General features: G+C 38.7%; 1 protein-coding gene across 3 annotated transcripts in view; it reads left to right on the top strand.

The window, feature by feature from the left end:
- Positions 1–17,594, top strand: part of EML4 (EMAP like 4) — a 151,976-nt gene extending 134,382 nt beyond the window's left edge. For all 3 annotated transcript variants that reach the window (XM_061155528.1, XM_061155527.1, XM_061155526.1), the window contains 6 exons: positions 2,284–2,372; positions 3,759–3,856; positions 10,359–10,446; positions 11,063–11,161; positions 13,996–14,126; positions 14,783–17,594. In XM_061155528.1, coding sequence (XP_061011511.1) covers positions 2,284–2,372; positions 3,759–3,856; positions 10,359–10,446; positions 11,063–11,161; positions 13,996–14,126; positions 14,783–15,256 — 979 coding nt within the window. In that variant the 3' untranslated portion in view covers positions 15,257–17,594. The remainder of the gene's footprint in view (positions 1–2,283; positions 2,373–3,758; positions 3,857–10,358; positions 10,447–11,062; positions 11,162–13,995; positions 14,127–14,782) is intronic.
- Positions 17,595–18,169: the final 575 nt, after the last annotated feature.

Raw genomic sequence — 18,169 nt, 5'->3', positions numbered from 1 at the left:
AATGCAGAAGATCCCACTTTGATTACTGGGCCTGGAAGTACCCCTGGAGAAAAGGCATAGCAACCCACTCTAGTATTCTTGCCTGGAGAATACTCCTGGACTGAGGAGCCTGATGGGCCACAGTCCAGGGGTTTGCAAAGAGTCAGACACAACTGAGTGACTAAGCACGCACATGTGCAATTAAAAAAACGGAAAAAGTAAGCAGAGGGTTTTCTGTTGTTTTTTTTAATTGTTGTTTGTTTCTTTTTTGAGAGCTACCATCTCTCACCAGTAAATAACTCAGTTTTAGGTTCTACATATTATATACCAACAGACATTCTGGAGGATTTTTAATACTTTTTTTTTTTTTTTTTTGCCATGTGGGATCATAGTTCCCGACCAGGAATCAGACCCATGCCCCCCTGCAGTGGAAGTGCAGAGTCCTAACCGCTGGACCACCAGGAAATTGCCTTTTTTAAAAAAAATTACTTTTAAAGAGAGTTTTCAGAGCAGTAAAATTGTTTTCAGTTTTCCTAGGAAGATTGAACTGTAAACAATATCAGTCGAGGCTTCTTCAAAATAAAAATTGGTAATTTTAAATGCCTAAGAAAGTATAGTGAAGTGTTTACATAAACTCATTAAAAACTTAAAGCCCACAGAGCAGCATTGTGTCTCATTGTTCTTCAGGCATTTCTTGGCTAAAGAGTAGTTTCACGGTGGCAGCCATAAAAATTGATGAACGAACTACATTCTCAGAAGAAACCTGTAATCTCTGCATACTGTCCAGTTGCAATAAAGTACGTTCCTTATGCACCTTTTGAAGTAGAAATGATCAGACCATGAGCCCGGGGCTTCAAAGTGCCAGTTTCCTGCTGATTGACTTTTCATAAACTTGGATATTTACAAATAGAAGCTATTTCTCTTAACTGAGTAAAAGGCAGAATTATTAATTAGGCTAGTACCTACAAATTTCAACCCATGACTCACAAGTTATTTGAAGGAATAGTGGTCTCTTTTCAGATACTTACTACAATGCTTCAAGGTTAGAAGGGACTGTCATTATGACTCCTGCTGTTGAATTCAGTGGTGGAACTTTTCCCATCTGAGTAATTAAGAACAAAACTTGCTGCTCATTCGTCCCATTCAGTTCCATGAAATTAAGATAGTGATTTTATTTTTCCAATTTTGTCCCATTCTTTCCACTCCAACCATTTCTTCTTACACACAGTATTTCAGTTACGTAATTCTTACTAAAACAGTATCTGTCATGTTTGAGACATTTATATTTGTTCATTTGTCCATTCTGTAAATATTTATTTAGTGCCTGATCTGAACCAGGCAGTCTCAACTCTAAGCTCCTCCAACCAACTGTGCCTGCTGTCTGTAACCTGCTCTCCTCTCTTTTGTGTCCTTTAGTTGTCCTTCCTTAGTTCCCGGTCTTCGCCTTGTACCCCTTACCTCACCCTGCTCTTAGAAAAGAGTCTGATAAGAGTCATTTACTATGGAGTTGGGTATAAATCATTGTTTTACCTATCAAGAGACCTTTTCCATTTTGACTTTTCCTGTAAATGTGATTGAAAAACTGCTTTTCAGAGAATTTAAGAGCTTGCATATGCTGGTGTTGGGGTTATTGGAGAGGTAGAGTGCCCCCTGCTGGTCCCTTTGAAATCTCAGCAAATGAATGGCCTGCCTTTCCCTCCCACTGTCATGCTATCCGTGCTTCTTCCCACCTCCCTGGCAGTGCGGCTGTCACTCCTGCATGAACTGCTTGTAATTCACCCTCAATGTGCAGCTCAACCCATATTCCACTGATATATCCTCCCTAAAGATTTCTCTATGCCTGCTGTTATTTTCCTTCTGAGTTCCTCTATTATACATAGTCACCATCGGTGAGATTAGCACTTAATTGTGCTTTAATTAGCTCATTTCCTTTTCCCTGGCTCTAGTGTAATTTTCAGAAACACTGATCATTTTGTCATTTTCTATTTGGATAGTGCCTCTCAAAGAGACACCATGGCATTCAGTGAATACCTAAATAGAAATGAGAACATGCCTAGGCCCATATGTTTAAGTATATTGCATCTAGTAACATTTTGCAAAATGAATTCATCCTTCATTAGAAAAGGGTAACGTGTCCAGCTTTAGGGCATTATTAAAATTTCTTTTTATATGTACCACGCGCTAACGGATTGCACCATTGGAGCTTCTAAAATTTCTTTTTAAAGGGAGAAAAAAGTCAGCAGCCATTTTTTTTCTATAAATGCTAATGTCTGAGGAAAATGTTGATTTTTTACTTCCTAACAGGTGGTTTGTTCTGGATGCAGAAAGCAGAGATCTAGTCTCTATCCACACAGACGGGAATGAGCAGCTCTCGGTGATGCGCTACTCAGTAGGTAGGCAGGTTTACTCCCACTCCTGGGGCATTTACGGCTTTTCTCAGTAGTTGCATATTTCACTTCCAGTAATGCTGACTACTTTTTTCTCTGCTCTCTAAAGTTGCTAAGTATTGAATATGTTTCCCCAACAGTAGATTTAATTCTGCTCTAGGAAACTGCAAAAGATCTGCTAAAGTTAAACAGTATTCTAAATCATCAAGCAAACATAAATTTAGAACAAACTGTTACAACTGCATTTGCAGTTGAAAGCAGAATACAGAGCAATCAAATACCTTTTTTTTTTTAAACTACACCTACTTAGAATTTTGAATAGGTATTAGGCTGAATGTTAATAAACTTAGTAATCTTTTCTTTGTATATAAGAGGATATAAAACAACTTATAATAATATTCAAAGAATACAGATTTTATAGGCCCTTCAAGTTCTTTAAAAAATCTCTTTAGTTTGCTTTTTACTGTTTACATAGGAATGATTGGTTTGTTAATTAGATAAAATACTCAGCAACTCATTATAAGAATGTGGTCAGTTCATTTGGCTACTTTGAGTAATTCTTTTGTATTTTATTCAGAATATTTATTAAGTTTCCAACACCTTTTTCCCTGTAGTAATATGGTTTTGATCCACACAGTTCAAGTGACATTTTCTTATATTCAGAAATATATTCCAGTAGTTGCTGGATCAGTGTGAAATCCAAATGATCTTTTCGATGGCTTCTAAGTCATATCAAAGGAAGCCGAGAATGCTATTCTCTATGTTGAACAAGGAAGGAAAAGTATTTGCTTTGAGCTATAAGTTTGGCAAGAGTTATTTTGAAGAAGAAAAGGTTACCTTTTCTGTTTTAGTTTGACTTTTTTCAATGGTATAATAGCAAATAACTGCTCAAATGTAGCGTTTAAAACCCCAAGATCAAATGAACTTTATTGACCATCTGTTATGTGATAAGTACAATGGAGGAGATGATAGAAGAGAATACGGTCCCTTCCCAAGAGAACCTACCCCAGAACTGAAGAGATCACATGCCCTCGGTTGAAATGAACAGTTGTACACTCAGCTTGCTATATGAATCCTGTATACTTAAACCTATAAAACCAGGTTAACCTCCTTGGGCCTAGTCTGTAGCTAACTAGAAAGAGATGAAGCCAAGATCCGAGTCCAAGGCCCATGGAGCATTTCCAAGAAGGGATTGTGCACTTGACTAGATAACCATTTGGTTTTCAAGTATGTTTAGTGATGGAAAGAGTCATTCATTAAAGACCAAGTAATAATTAATTTTATGAGATTTAACATTTGTAAAATATTATTTGGTATCAGTCCAGTAAAGGGACAGTAAATAAACCTGTCGGTGTATTTCTCTATTTGACTTTTTTTCTTGTTTCATTCTAGATGGCACCCTCCTGGCTGTAGGATCTCATGACAACTTCATTTACCTCTATGCAGTCTCAGAAAATGGAAGAAAGTATAGCAGACATGGAAAGTGCACTGTAAGTAGTGAAAGGAAATAAGTTGACCTATAAAATTATTGGAAAATTTTATTTCTTAAAAAGAGTTAAATGTTTGCATTGATGTATATCACCTTTAAACTTAGCAGATTGAAACTTTAGTCTCTATCTTTGAAAATTGACATCATCTGAGAGCAGAATTTTGCAGTGCCCTTGCAGTTCTAGAAAGATTTCTCCTTTGATGAAAGTTTAATACTTTTCTCTCTCTGACTACTAGTTTAATGCAGTTTCTGATATCAAAGCTACTTCCTTAGGAAATCCTTAGAAAAGAATGCTTTTTTAAGATGAAGTGAGTCAGGAATGGAAGGGTACCTCTCATGTTTAAGCTCGGTGTCCCATGATCCTACCCATCCTTGACACTGCAGTTTTGTTTCCGTGTGACCTCTGTAGCACTAAACAGAACATAATTTCTATGAAGAATAGAAGCATACTTTCTTTAGTTTACTGCATTTCTGATTGATTGGTTTTATCATTGTAAGATGAAATTTAGGTTCAGTTACAGACATGCTGAGTACCTATCTTATCACAGGCAGTTTGCTAACTCAGGAAGTGTTCCAGGCACTGGGAATACACCTGAGATTTGTTCATTGTCCTCTAAAAGTACATATTCAAAGTGAGGACAGAACAAAAAAGGCAGGAGGTATAGCGTAGTGGTTATGGGGATAAACTTGGGATTGGACTACCTGGATTTTAACTCTCATTTCACCACTCACAAATGTGACCTTGGGCAAGTTATTTAAAACCTTCTACTTTGGTTTTCTCATTTATAGAGTGAATTTAGTAGTACTCTCTACTTCACTGGATTGAAACAAGGCATATAAAATACTTGTAATAGTGCTTGGCAAATAAATGTACTCAATATATGTTAACTATGGTTTTTCTAGAAAATGAGGTGGTTTGGTATCTGTGTTAGCAATCAGTTTAGGATTATCAAATTACTTGATGAGTTAGTGGCACAGATTCTTCAACAGTCTTTACCACAGAAGAGTTTTAGGGCAATGAATAAAATAATGCGTTTTTAAAAGCAAATACATAAGTAAAACCCAGGCCATTTACTATTCAGAGAAGAGACTTACTGCCTTTTTTGGTTTATTTTCTTTTTTCTTGGGGGGGAGCATATTTTGTACCATGTGCCAAAACCAGCCAATAAACTGATCTACAGGCAACCTTGTAATTTTATAACTTACCCAAAATATTTTTATTGACTTTGACAAAAACTATGAATTGGCATCCATTAATTTATTTAAATTACATCTTTTAATCAATTTATTATCTTAACAGTTGGGATATGGAATAGTAGAGTAACAGTGTCTCATTATGTATATATAGCATGATCAAATGTTCCACTAAAAGGGATTTTCAGACTACTTAAGTTTACCCTACCAGGCACCAAAATTTTAATTATTTTTTATCCCAACCTGTTTTTAAAAGTCCATGTCTTAAATAAGTAGAATATTATCAAATACAGTGTAATCTTGTGGAATCATAAAATTCTACAGTAGCACGTTAGCTCAGACCTCATTTTATAGACCAAGAGCCTGAGTTTCCGTCTTCAAAGAAGGTAAGTGGCTTGTCCTTGAGCGCATCTTGACATAGTGGCTGATCTGGGGCCTGAACCTGTTCCCCTGACTCTCAGTAGAGCAGACTTCTCCAGGTACAGAAACGCCTCAGATCTGTTAATATGTGTGTGAGTGTGCTGTGCGATGCAGAAAGATCAGCCTGTGACACTGGGCAGTGAGACGACACTGGAAGTGTTGAGAACTGGCAGGTTTATCAATTGCATGACACTTATTTAGCCTTCTCCAGTTAGGCAGCTTGTATCTTTAGAGCATATGAACGTATTATGTTGAGATATCTTTAAGAACTGTGAAATTTTATAATACATTTTGAGGCTATAATGAAAGGCTCACCTGCTCTGCTTTTCTAATTATCTTCTGTTCTGTGCTTTGCTTCCAGCTCTCACTTCTCCTTGCTGTCTGCTTCCACCAGCTGGTCTTATAACCTCATGTCTGCTTTTATCTGTTGTCTGCTATGATATAGGACAGAAAAGGTTGGGCTAATGCTGCCTGGCCACTGTCTAGGTTGCAACTTTAGGCAAGTTAATTTCTGAATCTTAATTCTTAAAATTGGAGATTATAATAGTTCCTACTTTTATAGGATTGCTGTAAAGATTTTAAATGTGGCAACTGGATCTACTCTCAAAGTTCCAAACACAAATGCTGTTTTCTATTTTGTTTCCAGTATTTCCTATTATTACTAGTTAACATTTAAGTGACCCTATAGCTTCAGAAACATCCTGGGCTTAGAACTCTAGGAAGTGTCCCTCTAATAAATTACAAGCAGGCAGCTGAAACTGTCCCTGAGTGCCAACATAGTAGCTTTCTGTTTGACTCAAACTCCTGCATGCCTTTTAACACTGCTACTCCAAGATTTGAGCCCAGGAGAGAGAGTGTGTATTCAAGTTGCAGTGATGTACTAAAAAAGCATTATAAATAGGTAAGAATTGCTGGTAAAATGTTTCTTTTTTGGTCAGGATTTTGGTAAATGAAAAAATATATACAAAGAGAAGAGTAAAAGACTTGTAAACTGTCTACCTGGAAATCACCAAGAAAATTACCCATAAAACTAATGTTGTGTATATTTCAATATTACTGTAACAGGAATTCTGTTGCAATCCTTTGCGGCTTAAACAAATGGGGGTTATGCTTTCATTTAAAAGAAGTCATCAGGGACTCCGGATTCTTCTTTCTTTCTACTCCCATCATCCTCAGTGTGGTGCTCCTGGAATCCAGTCATCATGTCCTGGTTCCAGGAAGAATCAGAGCAAGGGGAAAAAAGACATTCTTCCTCCTAAGTCAGTTCTAAAGTTTCCCTAGTAGCCCCACTTAGTGACTTCTGCCACCCATAACTGCAAAAGAGGTTAGCAAATACAGGGTTTTAGCTGGGCACTGGAAAGGAGAGATAGTGGAATGGATAAATATGCTTTACATATCTACACTCTGAAGGTTGAGTTAGAAAGGCTGATCCTCTGGAAATTAGCTTTCTCTCAAACCAGCAAAGCACATCAAAAATTGCAATAATAACAAAAACTGTCGATGCTTTGAGAATAGACTTAGGAAGAAAAGCACAGGAAGCTATGTGAAGAAGCATGGCTGAAATACAAACCAAGAACTGGAAAATAGACATAACGTATTTCTGGAAGAAAAGACTTGACAAAATATCTGTTCTCTACAAATTAGTCTCTAAATTTGATGCATTCTTACTTAAATTTTCATGATATTTATGAACTTGATAAAATGGTTCTAAAGTTCATCTGAGATTTTCCACGTTATAAAACTATCACAGTTGGCTGGGAATAGGTAGATAGACTAATGGAACAGAGAAGAGAGTCCAAAAACAGATCTCCGTTTATGTGGAAATTTACTAGATAATTCAAGAGGTATTTCAAATCAGTAGAGAAACAGTGGGCTCTTCTCAGCCTGCATTGTCCAGAGTCACAGCTACTAACCGCAACTTTATGAAATTAACTACAATTCAGTTCCCTGGGAACACTGGCCACATTTTGAGTACTCAGGAGCCACAGGTGCTGGCTGCTGCTGCATTGGACTGCACAGATACACATGTTTTCATCACTGCAAAAAGAAAGGTCTGGTGGATGTCACTGCCCTAGATAGTGAGGGGATACCTGCTAAGTTGATTCAGTCGTGTCTTGACTCTCTGCAACCCTATGAACTGTAGCCTGCCAAGTTCCTCTGTTCATGGAATTGTCCAGGCAAGAACACTGGAGTGGGTTGCCTCCAGGGGATCTTGCCCACCCAGGGATTGAACCTGTATCTCTTATGTCTCCTGCATTCGCAGATGGGTTCTTTACCACCAGTCAGGACCTGTTAGATAATAGAAAATTGATTCTTTGGGGAGTGTCATTGGGCTCTCTGAGAATCAGATCCCTCAACACTTGACACCTGTTGAAAAACTGCCACAAGCTTTTCAAATATCCAAACCAAGAAAGCCCCTTGTTACAAATCTACTTCATTGTCAGACTCTCCATGGCTTAGCATCATGGCTCCCCACCCCAAAGCATCCACCTGGACACCTACTTAGGAAAAATTTAGTGCCCTATGAACTCAAGTCCTCAGTACTTTTTTTGAAAACTCATCAGGTAATATTAATCTACAGCCAGGGTTGCAAAGTACTGATATAAGTGATGACGTTCTGTGTGATTAACGGAAGATTTAGCTTCAGACTTTTCCAGAGTGTATGCTCAGGCACCATCACTTGTGATTGTTACTGTGGTTACACCATTCAGCTGCTTAAAGGCACTAATGAACATACCACCTTAGAATACTCTTGTTTCTCTTCTGGGAGGTATACTTGTTTGTTCCCAATCATGTCTTGCCTATGCGGGGGTCACTTGAGGGGGTTTTCCCCCAACATGTGCATGTATCTTTGCTGGCCTGTGAGTTAGATGAGACAAGGATGCTCTGAAGTGGAATCTGGGAAGGCAGCAGCATAGATTCCTAGCTGAAAGTCGCGTCTCATCTTTGCTTCTTTACTGGACCCCATGTCAGGGAAAAAATGCTTTGTTTTCCAGTGTGAATTGATAGCTTTCTAAGTTTGAGGACTTTTCCTACTGAAGTTCTTTTTGAGAATACTTGATATTTAGATTTTTTTTACCAACTAAATACATCGTGTCCCACACAGATGTGAATTAAATGAATGTTATGTATCCTTACAATGCTTTTGATTCTTTTCTAAGTAATAGTATTGAAGTCTCTTCAGAGAGATTCAAACAGTATTTTTAAACACTCTGTGAGGAGGAATGCTTCCTGGAGGACAGCACTTTGCCGTGATTAGTTAAATCCTTCATTCATGTAGTGCCAGTGTTCTCATCTTAGAAGCTTGGCTTCCCTGGATGCCAGCCAGGCATCAGATTGATGAACCCTGTGAAGAAGATCTGTGTGACCTCGTCCTCCTGCCATATTCAGAAAATACCCACAGACCATATACATCTTACTGGCACTGATTATCACCTTGTTAAGTTGGGAGGTCTCCCACATGCCTAGCAAGTAATTCCTAACCTGTTTGCTGACATACCACCTAACCTCCAGTGACTTCAGGAAGCTTCATGGTTCTCAAATTCACGTAAATCCACAGCACTGTGGTGGATTATAGCGCCAGGGAGGTTTTAAGACATGTCGTTGAACTGCAGAAGGCTCTGGAATAATTAAAATACTTATGTGTAAGTCATTAAAAAGTATTTTGAATTTATTAACATTTTTTAAAAATTTACTTTTGGCTGTGCTGAGTCTTCACTGTTGCACGGGCTTTCCTCTAGTTGTGGCTATCGGGTGCTGTTCTTTGTTGCAGTGCTTGGGTCGGGCTTCTCATTGCAGGGGCTTCTCTTGTGGAGCACAGGGTCTAGGCCTCGTAGGCTTCAGTGATTGCGATTCCCGGGTTCTAGAGCACCGGCTCAGGAGTTGTGGCACATGGGTTTAGTTGCTCCGAGGCATGTGGGTCTTCCAAGATCAGGGATCGAACCCATGACTCTTGCATTGGCAGGTGGATTCTTTACCACCGTGCCACCAGGGAAACCCCTGAATTTATTAAGTTTAAAAATAAAAACCATGTGAGCAGAAAGCTAGTAATTCAAAAAGTACAATCAAAATTATTAATAAATGTTTTAATACAGAGTACAGGAGAGAAGTGATTTTGAGTCTCTGTTGGCTTTAGTGTAAACTGTAAGACCTGTGTGATTTATCTGCAATTGTTTATTGAAAGTCATCAGATGCTTACATGTGAAGCCAGCATAGTATGGCACTTCAGTAATTTTTTGTTTGAATTCCCAGTGTTAGTAAAACCTAAGCAGAAAAAGATCTATCCTTTTGTATAAAGAGTCAGATAGATGATTAACTATTGGATCCAGTTGATCAGAGGGAGTGTGCTATTGGGTAACTTTTTCCCCAGCATATTCTTTGGAGATAAGAGTTTTTTAGGAGATCTCCACATGCCATGGGTACTCAAGAAACAGGCCAGGAAAATTGTACTCTTTTTGTATCCAACCTGGAACCAATATTTCATTCTCAAAAATGAAGTCACTCTTATTAGGGCCACTAGTGACTTGAAATAAGGCCCGAGGTTTTCCTGTCTGTTCAGTGCCTTCTAAGAGACTGTCTTCCCTGGAAGTGTAGCACTGGTAGTCCTCGGTGATGGTATCCAAGTGGAAGCACCAGCAGGATACTCCCAGGCTCCGAGTGCTGACCGTTCCCACTGTGGTCAGTTCTCTTCAGTTCCGCAGTTCTGGCTCCCAACCAAAGACCTGCTCCAAACTATAAGCCTTATTTAGTTCCAGAGGCCGCGATACTGCTCTACTTCAGGAATTGCCAGTGAATGGCTACCGAGAAGGCAGTATTGATTAACTGTGAGACTACTTGTCATTCATTCAGAACTCTAAATACATTCTAATGATTGATGTGTTACTTCCTAGGGACATTCCAGCTATATCACACACCTTGACTGGTCCCCAGACAACAAGTATATAATGTCTAACTCTGGAGACTATGAGATCCTGTACTGTAAGTATGAATGATCACATACGGCTGAGGTGTGTCTGTCAGGGGGCAGTGAAGAGCAGGCTCCATGAAATCTGAAATGTGCGGCCACTGCACCCTGGCCCCTCTAACATGACAAAGCTGGCCAAGGACTGAGAATCTCAAAGTGATCAGTTCATTCAAATGTCATACAAAACTATTCAGGACACTGACCCTGCCATGGATGGTTCTGTATTTAACAGCTCTTCCTGGAGATAGGAAGGAGTATAATGGATGGGCATTTATACTTTTTAAAGAAAAAAGAATAACTTCAGTGGGAAAGTGTATAGTTCTGTGTGTGCGTGCGTGTTCATTGCATCCGGCTGTTTGCAACCCCATGAACTGTAGCCCACCAGCCTCCTCTGTTCCTGGAGTTTTCCAGGCAAGAATACTGGAGTGGTTTGCCATTTCCTACTCCAGGGGATCTTACTGATCCAGGGATCTAAAACCATGGTAAACACTTTATTTTCCTCTCAACTATGTCTTAATATGTTTCAGTGTATGGATTATAAATACAAGTAAACATGGCTAGTTTGAATCAAGATGCATTTTCAGATCCATTTGCACACAAGCACTGTGATTATACCTCCTGTTTCTAAAGGGGACATTGAACATGGCTGCAAACTAATAAGAAACCGGTCAGAGTGTAAGGACATCAACTGGACGACATACACCTGTGTGCTGGGCTTCCAGGTCTTCGGTAAGTTCGTTGCACTCGATGGGCAAAGTCGGTCTTGTGCTGTTTTTTTGTGTAATACTTAAATTTCTAAATGAAAAATAGTCTGTATGTATTCTTTTATTTTTTATTGAAGTATAGTTGAATTACAGTGTTAATTTCTGCTATCTAGCAGAGAGACTCAGTTATTCATACACATACATTCTTTTTCATATTCTTTTCCATTATGGTTTGTTACAGGATATTAATATAGTTCCCCATGCTGTATAGTAAGACCTTGTTTATTCATTATATATACTAGTTTGCATCTGCTAATCCCAAACTGCCAGTCCAACCCTCTCACACCCCTCCCCCTTGGCAACTACCAGACTGTTCTCTGTGTCTGTGATTCTGTTTCATAGATGGGTTCAATTTGTCGTATTTTTTTTTTCCAATTTGTCATATTTTAGATTCCACATATAAGATATCATAACGGTGTATGTCTCTCTTTGACTTCCTTCATTTAGTACTACATGTGTTCTTTTGTGTTAACTGCTATTAATGTCCAATTCAGAGAAGTTAAATATATTAGGATTGAACCAATACAAGGTTTATTCTCTACAGAATCCATTGGTCCATAATAAATATAAAAGACAATTAAAAAGGAAAGGCATTTACATAATATTATAGATTGCCTTTCACATTTTTTCCTCCAGGTGAAAATTGAAGCTTTCAAATTAGTAAAAAGCATTTTCAAAATAACAGCTTTAGTATCACATACCATAAACCTATTTAAACTGTACAATTTGGTTATTTCAGCATATTCACCGGATTGTGCAGCCATCATCACTGTTGAATTTTAGACCATTTTCATCACCCAGAAAGAAATTCTCTGCCCGTGAGCAGTCACTCCCCTACTTCACCCTTCCACAACCTCCCAGCAACCGCTGATCTCCTTTTTTTAATGATTCACATACTCAGAACAGTTCATATAAATGGAATCATACAATATGTGATTCATTGAAACAGACTTTTTTCCCTTAGCACAGGGTGTTCAGGGTTCATCACGTGGTAGCAAGTATCAGAACTTTGTTATGGCTGAATATCCCCATGTACAGCTGTTCCACATTGTTCCTCATCAATTGATGGACACTTAGGTCGTTTCCACTTTTCAGCTATTATAAATAATGCCGGCATAAACAGTAATGTACAAATTGTAGTGTAGACATGTTTCATTCTCTTGGGTATATACCTAAGAGCGGATTTGCAGGGTCAAATGGTAATTCTGTGTTGGACCTTTTGAGGAACTGCTAGACTGTTTCCCATAGTGGCTGTGCCATCGTCCTTCCTCCTAGTAGCGTACCAGGTTTCTGTCTCCACATGGTTGTCAGCAGCTGGTTGTGGTTTTGCATGTGGGTGTCCAGCTTTCCCACTACCATTGGTTGACATATGAAGGCATTTTTCAGTAGACGTTATTTAAAGATAAAAAGGTGGAGATCATTCCTAATATGATGTTTTGAATATTTCTAGAAATATGTCCTTTGACAGTTTTCTCAATCTTTGCCAGACTGTAGTATTCCTTCTGAGAAAGTTAGGATTAAAAAGAGATGGTATACTCTGTAATTAGAATACTGGATATGGATATGGCACCAGCACCTAAAGCAGTACCCAAAATAGGAGGGTTTTTTCCCTTATCAGTGTGTCTCTGCCTCCTGAAAGCTGGACTCTCTCCACCCTGGTGGTAGCTTCTTTATGCAGTGTGCATTAGAAAAAAAAAATCCATTATAGGTACTTGTTCTAAACTAACCGCTATAGAGATGAAGAAGCCAACTAAGTAAGCTTGCAAGAAATTAAAATAATCCTGACTAGGCCATAAACAAATTCATTATTCTGGGTGAAGCTGAAGCAGTGGCCAATAGGTAGTAACTAACCTAGTTATTTTAATGAAACAATATTTAATTTACTTATTAAGAGATGTTAATTAATGTATTAACTAGAGACATATTAATACTAATCTTTTGTTACTCAAATGTTATTGACCAGAGATGTTTCAGTATTCACTTACCTAACTAATCATTGGCCACAGGCATTCGTTTCTGCAAAAATTACTTGGTCAATAATGTGTTACGAAGTGTTTTGTCTTAACCAAATTAAATGCCCCCCCTGCCAAAAAAAATTGTTCTCTAGAGCAGTATTGAACCTAGAGGAAGCCAGCTTCTCAACTGTTACATATTATTTTTAGTCTAGTAGGGATTTGTGCTAATCATGTTGAACATCACCAGTACCTCAGGATGATTTCAGAATAATTAAATTTGCTGTGTCGACTTTTGGACATAAATAGTAGTTCCAGGAAAATTTTATGGATAGCGTGATAGACTAGTGGATTATGACCTCTGCCTTTCCATTAAGAAAGAAAAAGGTTTTTTTAAAAAAGTGCCTGCCTGAAAAGGAGCAGTGAAAATTTTAGACTACCCAGAGTCCACTTTGCAGAATTAGTGCCCACATTGTTTCTGCACTCTGGTACAGAAGTAACTGAGAATTTCCCCTTCAGCTAGAAACTTTGAGGAGCTTATTGTCAAGTTGAGACAAACTATATTTATTAGCCCCACCTGCTGGTTACTAGTGAGTACTTTTGAGTCTTAAAATCTTAAATTTTCAATCTTGAGGTTATTTCATTTTAATTAGTTAGATTTCAGATAAAATTCCATTTGAATGAAGTATTGAGGCACTAAGAAATCTGTAAGGGAAATGTAGCAGCTAAGAGTCTGAACACAGATGAAAATTAATAAGATTCTAAAATAAACATGTAGCATGGCAGTTGTATTTTTCAGACTAATTTTTCCAACACTGCACCCCCCCACCATGTTTCCATATCAAAGGTGTCTGGCCAGAAGGATCTGACGGGACAGATATCAATGCGCTGGTGCGATCCCACAACAGAAGGGTGATAGCTGTTGCTGATGACTTTTGCAAAGTCCATCTGTTTCAGTACCCCTGCTCCAAAGCAAAGGTAAAACCAACTTAGTAAACACTAGTGTCATATTTTGGGCCTTTTGTTTGGGGGATAATTTTGTGTCAATGGTGGGAAAGTATTCGTAGGGTTCCTAATTAGTCTCCATGATGCTAGAGTGCACATGGGGAGAGAACAGGGCCATCTGTGAGCGTCCATGCAGGCGGTGCTCATCTTTTCCTTCATTATGGTAAAAGAGAAGACACTTGATGACATTTCACTCATTTTTATTTATTTTTTTCATTTTGACATCTTAGCAGTTTTGTATTTCTTCTGAACATATTAAAATATTTTATTTGATACACGATCAACATTATAAGACTCCTAAACCATCTATAATCCTACCAACCTAGTAAATTCTCCCCTAGCCAGCTCGATAGAATAGTCACTAAAGTCTTAACAAGTATACCAACCTGACATCCAGAAGAGACATTTTTTAAACATAGTCTAAAAGTACAATTGTCCAGTTACTTTGTTTCCCACATAAACAGGTATTAAAACGAAATTGCTGCTAGCTTTATTCTTCAGCCAGTGATTTGTAGTTGTTTAGCTTGTGTCACGAGCTGAATTGACCGTCCTGACCTAGTCTCCCCCACTGCTGTAAGCAGGCATGTAGGGAATGAATTTAATTCTGCTGTCTGATTTATCTCACACAGGCTCCCAGTCACAAGTACAGTGCCCACAGCAGCCATGTCACCAATGTCAGCTTTACTCATAATGACAGTCACCTGATTTCAACTGGCGGGAAAGACATGAGCATCATTCAGTGGAAACTTGTGGAAAAGTTACCTTTGCCTCAAAATGAGACTCTAGCGGATCCTCCACTCACCAGAGCCCCTCCCTCTTCCATCGAGAGTGTGGTGCAGTCTGATACTCCCACCCCGCCTCCTTCCCAGCCCTTAAATGAGACAGCTGAAGAAGAAAGTCGGATAAGCAGTTCTCCCACACTTCTGGAGAACAGCCTGGAACAGACCGTGGAGCCCAGCGAAGACCACAGTGAGGAGCAGAGTGAGGGGGGCAGCGAAGACCTCGGTGAGCCTGTTTATGAAGAGCTAGCCAGTGAGCTAAGCGAGGAGCAGAGCAAAGCCGCTCTTCCTGGGGACCAGCAAGACCCCTCATCCCTGTCCTAACACCAGGACTGCAGTGCGACTCGCTTTCTCCTTCAACTGCGTGTGGTCTTGTGATAGCAGAGTTCAGATAACAGGCCAAGAAGTGATGAAGAATCACTGTTGATGGAGTTTTGGTTTCCACATAATCTGTTTTCAACAATCTCATCTTCCGTCTCTTAAATGCAGTCAACCTAAAGGTTCGGTTTGACGTGTGTTGAAAATTAACCAAACTTAATAGTAGGAAAAGACTGAAACATTGAATATGTCTCAGAAATTACTGTGTATGTGAGTAGTTATGATGTAAATACTGGAAACAAAAACAGCAGTTATATAGATTTAAAAATAAACCCCTCGTTATCTGAACAGGTTTTCTTCAGGAACAACCAGAGACATCACAAACACTGTTACTCACCTGTTCATCTACTGGCTCAGACTGCTTTTTTTTTTTCCTGATGCTGAAAATCAGAAAAACAAAAACCAAAAAAAACTCTTGCTGAGACCCTCCCACCCCAAATATCTAGTGGAAATTTTTTAGTTAACGAAAAACTTCAGTATCGCTATGAGCAGTGGTATGGCCTTCCTGAATAATAACACCGTTTTCTTATGCTGCCAGCAGACGTCCAGATGTGCTTGTTAGTCTACTATGTAGGTGCTGCCTTTTCTAAGTCAGAGTGAGGAACAGTCCCTGAATTCCCTGTGTGCAGATCTATTTTATCTTAGAATTAAGCAAGCAGTGGTTTGTTAAAGAGCTTTTAATGTATATTAAACCATTGATTCAGAAATAATGGATTCCGCCAAGGATCCCTTTACCGGCCTAAACATTTTCAAGTGAATGGAAGAGAAAAAAACCACATGCCTATAAAACTAAACTTGGCTAATATTAGCTTAGCCTTCATCATCATTTGTTCCCTCAATAACAGAAATATTAATACAATAAGTTTAAATGATTAAATTGGTGCTTGAAATTCATTGGTTTAGTTGTAATTTTTATACAGATTGAGGGATAAAGTAACAAATTGCAAATTCTTTTTTACAAAAGTGTGACAGTAGTCACAGTAATTTTTTATAAATTGCATACTTAATAGACTTCCTATATATATGGTGATTTTTCTCTGGTGGAGTTGCTTTAAGCCTTGCAGTTCTGAGTGACTATCCTCTGCTACTGGGGGCAGTGCATGTATTTTTATGCAGTGGATAGTTTTGGTTTTTTGTTGTTTTTTTTTTTAAGTTTTGTCAGACGATTGTTTTTCTTAAGTATGTGTCTCCTATTTTCAAAATAATTACAAATATGCATTTCCTATATATTTGTTTATACTTTGATTATAAAAAGACTTATTTTTTAACTTGCTGCATTGTTTTGATATCTTTTTGTTGTTGTTAGATCATGTTTAGAAACTTCAGATGAGTTCAGAAGTCTTAAGTATGCAAGTGTTTACGTGATTGTGCCATTCCAAAGTGCTTCAGAACTGTCATTCCCTTCTGCTATCTTCTCAGGAGTAATACAAGTCAGGTATTTCATCATCTGGTAACATACAGACTCCAGTGAACGCCCAAGGACACTCACCACATTCGTATTCAGATGCTGTATGTAAGGGTGTGGGTATGTGTGAAGGGGTGAGTGAGTGTAGACACTTACTCTGCGTGTCTCTCTCTACATAAGAAGATACGCGCCACATTGAAAATACTCAGTGTGTTTCTCTGTGTACAGATACATGTTGTGTATATCTCTTTCCTTTTGTTTACAACTGTTCAGAAAAAAAAAACCTCAAAGCAGTTCTCTTCAAAAGAAGAGAGACTTCAAGCAACCCATCATTTTTCAGTATGTTTATACATAATTATCAGAGGGCAGCAGCAGTATCAGGCATGTGTTTTTTGCCTATTAGCTGTGGTGACTGAATCATCAGGTCAGCATGTGCTAGACCCTGCAAAATAATAGGAGATGAACGAGTAATTCTAGAAGAAGAAAAAAGCATTTTGTAAAGTACGTGGGGGATACTGCTCTCCATGACAAGCAGGGAGTGTATCTGGGGATATCAGTCACCTTTGGGGTTGCTGTGTACAATGAAATTTATATTCGTGATATTTGTGATATCTTGGGTGGTAGTTTCAAAAAGACACTACTAATACGCAGAAAGCGTTCCAGCTCTCTATTGCTGGCAACTACTGTTTAACAGTCAATTAAATCTGTGATTATGGTTGGAAGTGGGTGGGATTATGAAATTATAGATGTTTTTAGAAAAACTTGTGAATGAAAATGAATCCAAGTGTTTTATGTGAAGATGTTGAGCCATTTCTATCATGCATTCCTGTCTTATGACAGAAAAATTTGAAGATTAAATAAAATAATCAAGATGTTTCATTTGTCTCTAAATGTGTCTTGAGTCTTTCTTCCTCTGTGCTGCTGGTTTCATCCAGTTATCAGGAGCCACGACAGGCAGTTCAGAAGGACATGTTTATCAGTTGACCACTGCCGCTGTGGATACAGCCCTTCTGGTAGTGACAGACGCCATCTCATAAAGCTAGAGGAAATTACTTATGATTTATGCTTCCATTTAATAGGCAGTAGCTTCGTTTTAATTTATTTCATGTCTGCACTCACTCAGATGTTTACACTGGGTGATCCTAGCTACCTGCCTCCCCGGTGTTCACCTGCGGGAAGCCCTTGAACTCAGCATCCCGCTTTCTCTATCTCCCCTGGGTTGCTTAGTGACACATCCTCTTCACACCACAACCATAAATTAGCTGCTGCACGTTTTTCTTTATGAGGAATTAAGTAGTCGATACATTTCTCAGTTTTACAGTCATGGAAATGATGGGGTTTTCATCATCACCTTATTCATCCGTGGTGACTATGAATGTATATTCACAGCCACTCACACACACTGACCTGTGAGAGGCGTCCTGGGCCCAGCAATTCCTCTCCGCCAACTCTGA

This window comes from Dama dama, chromosome 11 (assembly GCF_033118175.1).
Source record: "Dama dama isolate Ldn47 chromosome 11, ASM3311817v1, whole genome shotgun sequence".
Lineage (NCBI taxonomy): Eukaryota > Metazoa > Chordata > Mammalia > Artiodactyla > Cervidae > Dama > Dama dama.
The sequence above is the reverse complement of the archived record's forward strand: the minus strand, read 5'-3'. Positions and strand labels throughout refer to the sequence as shown.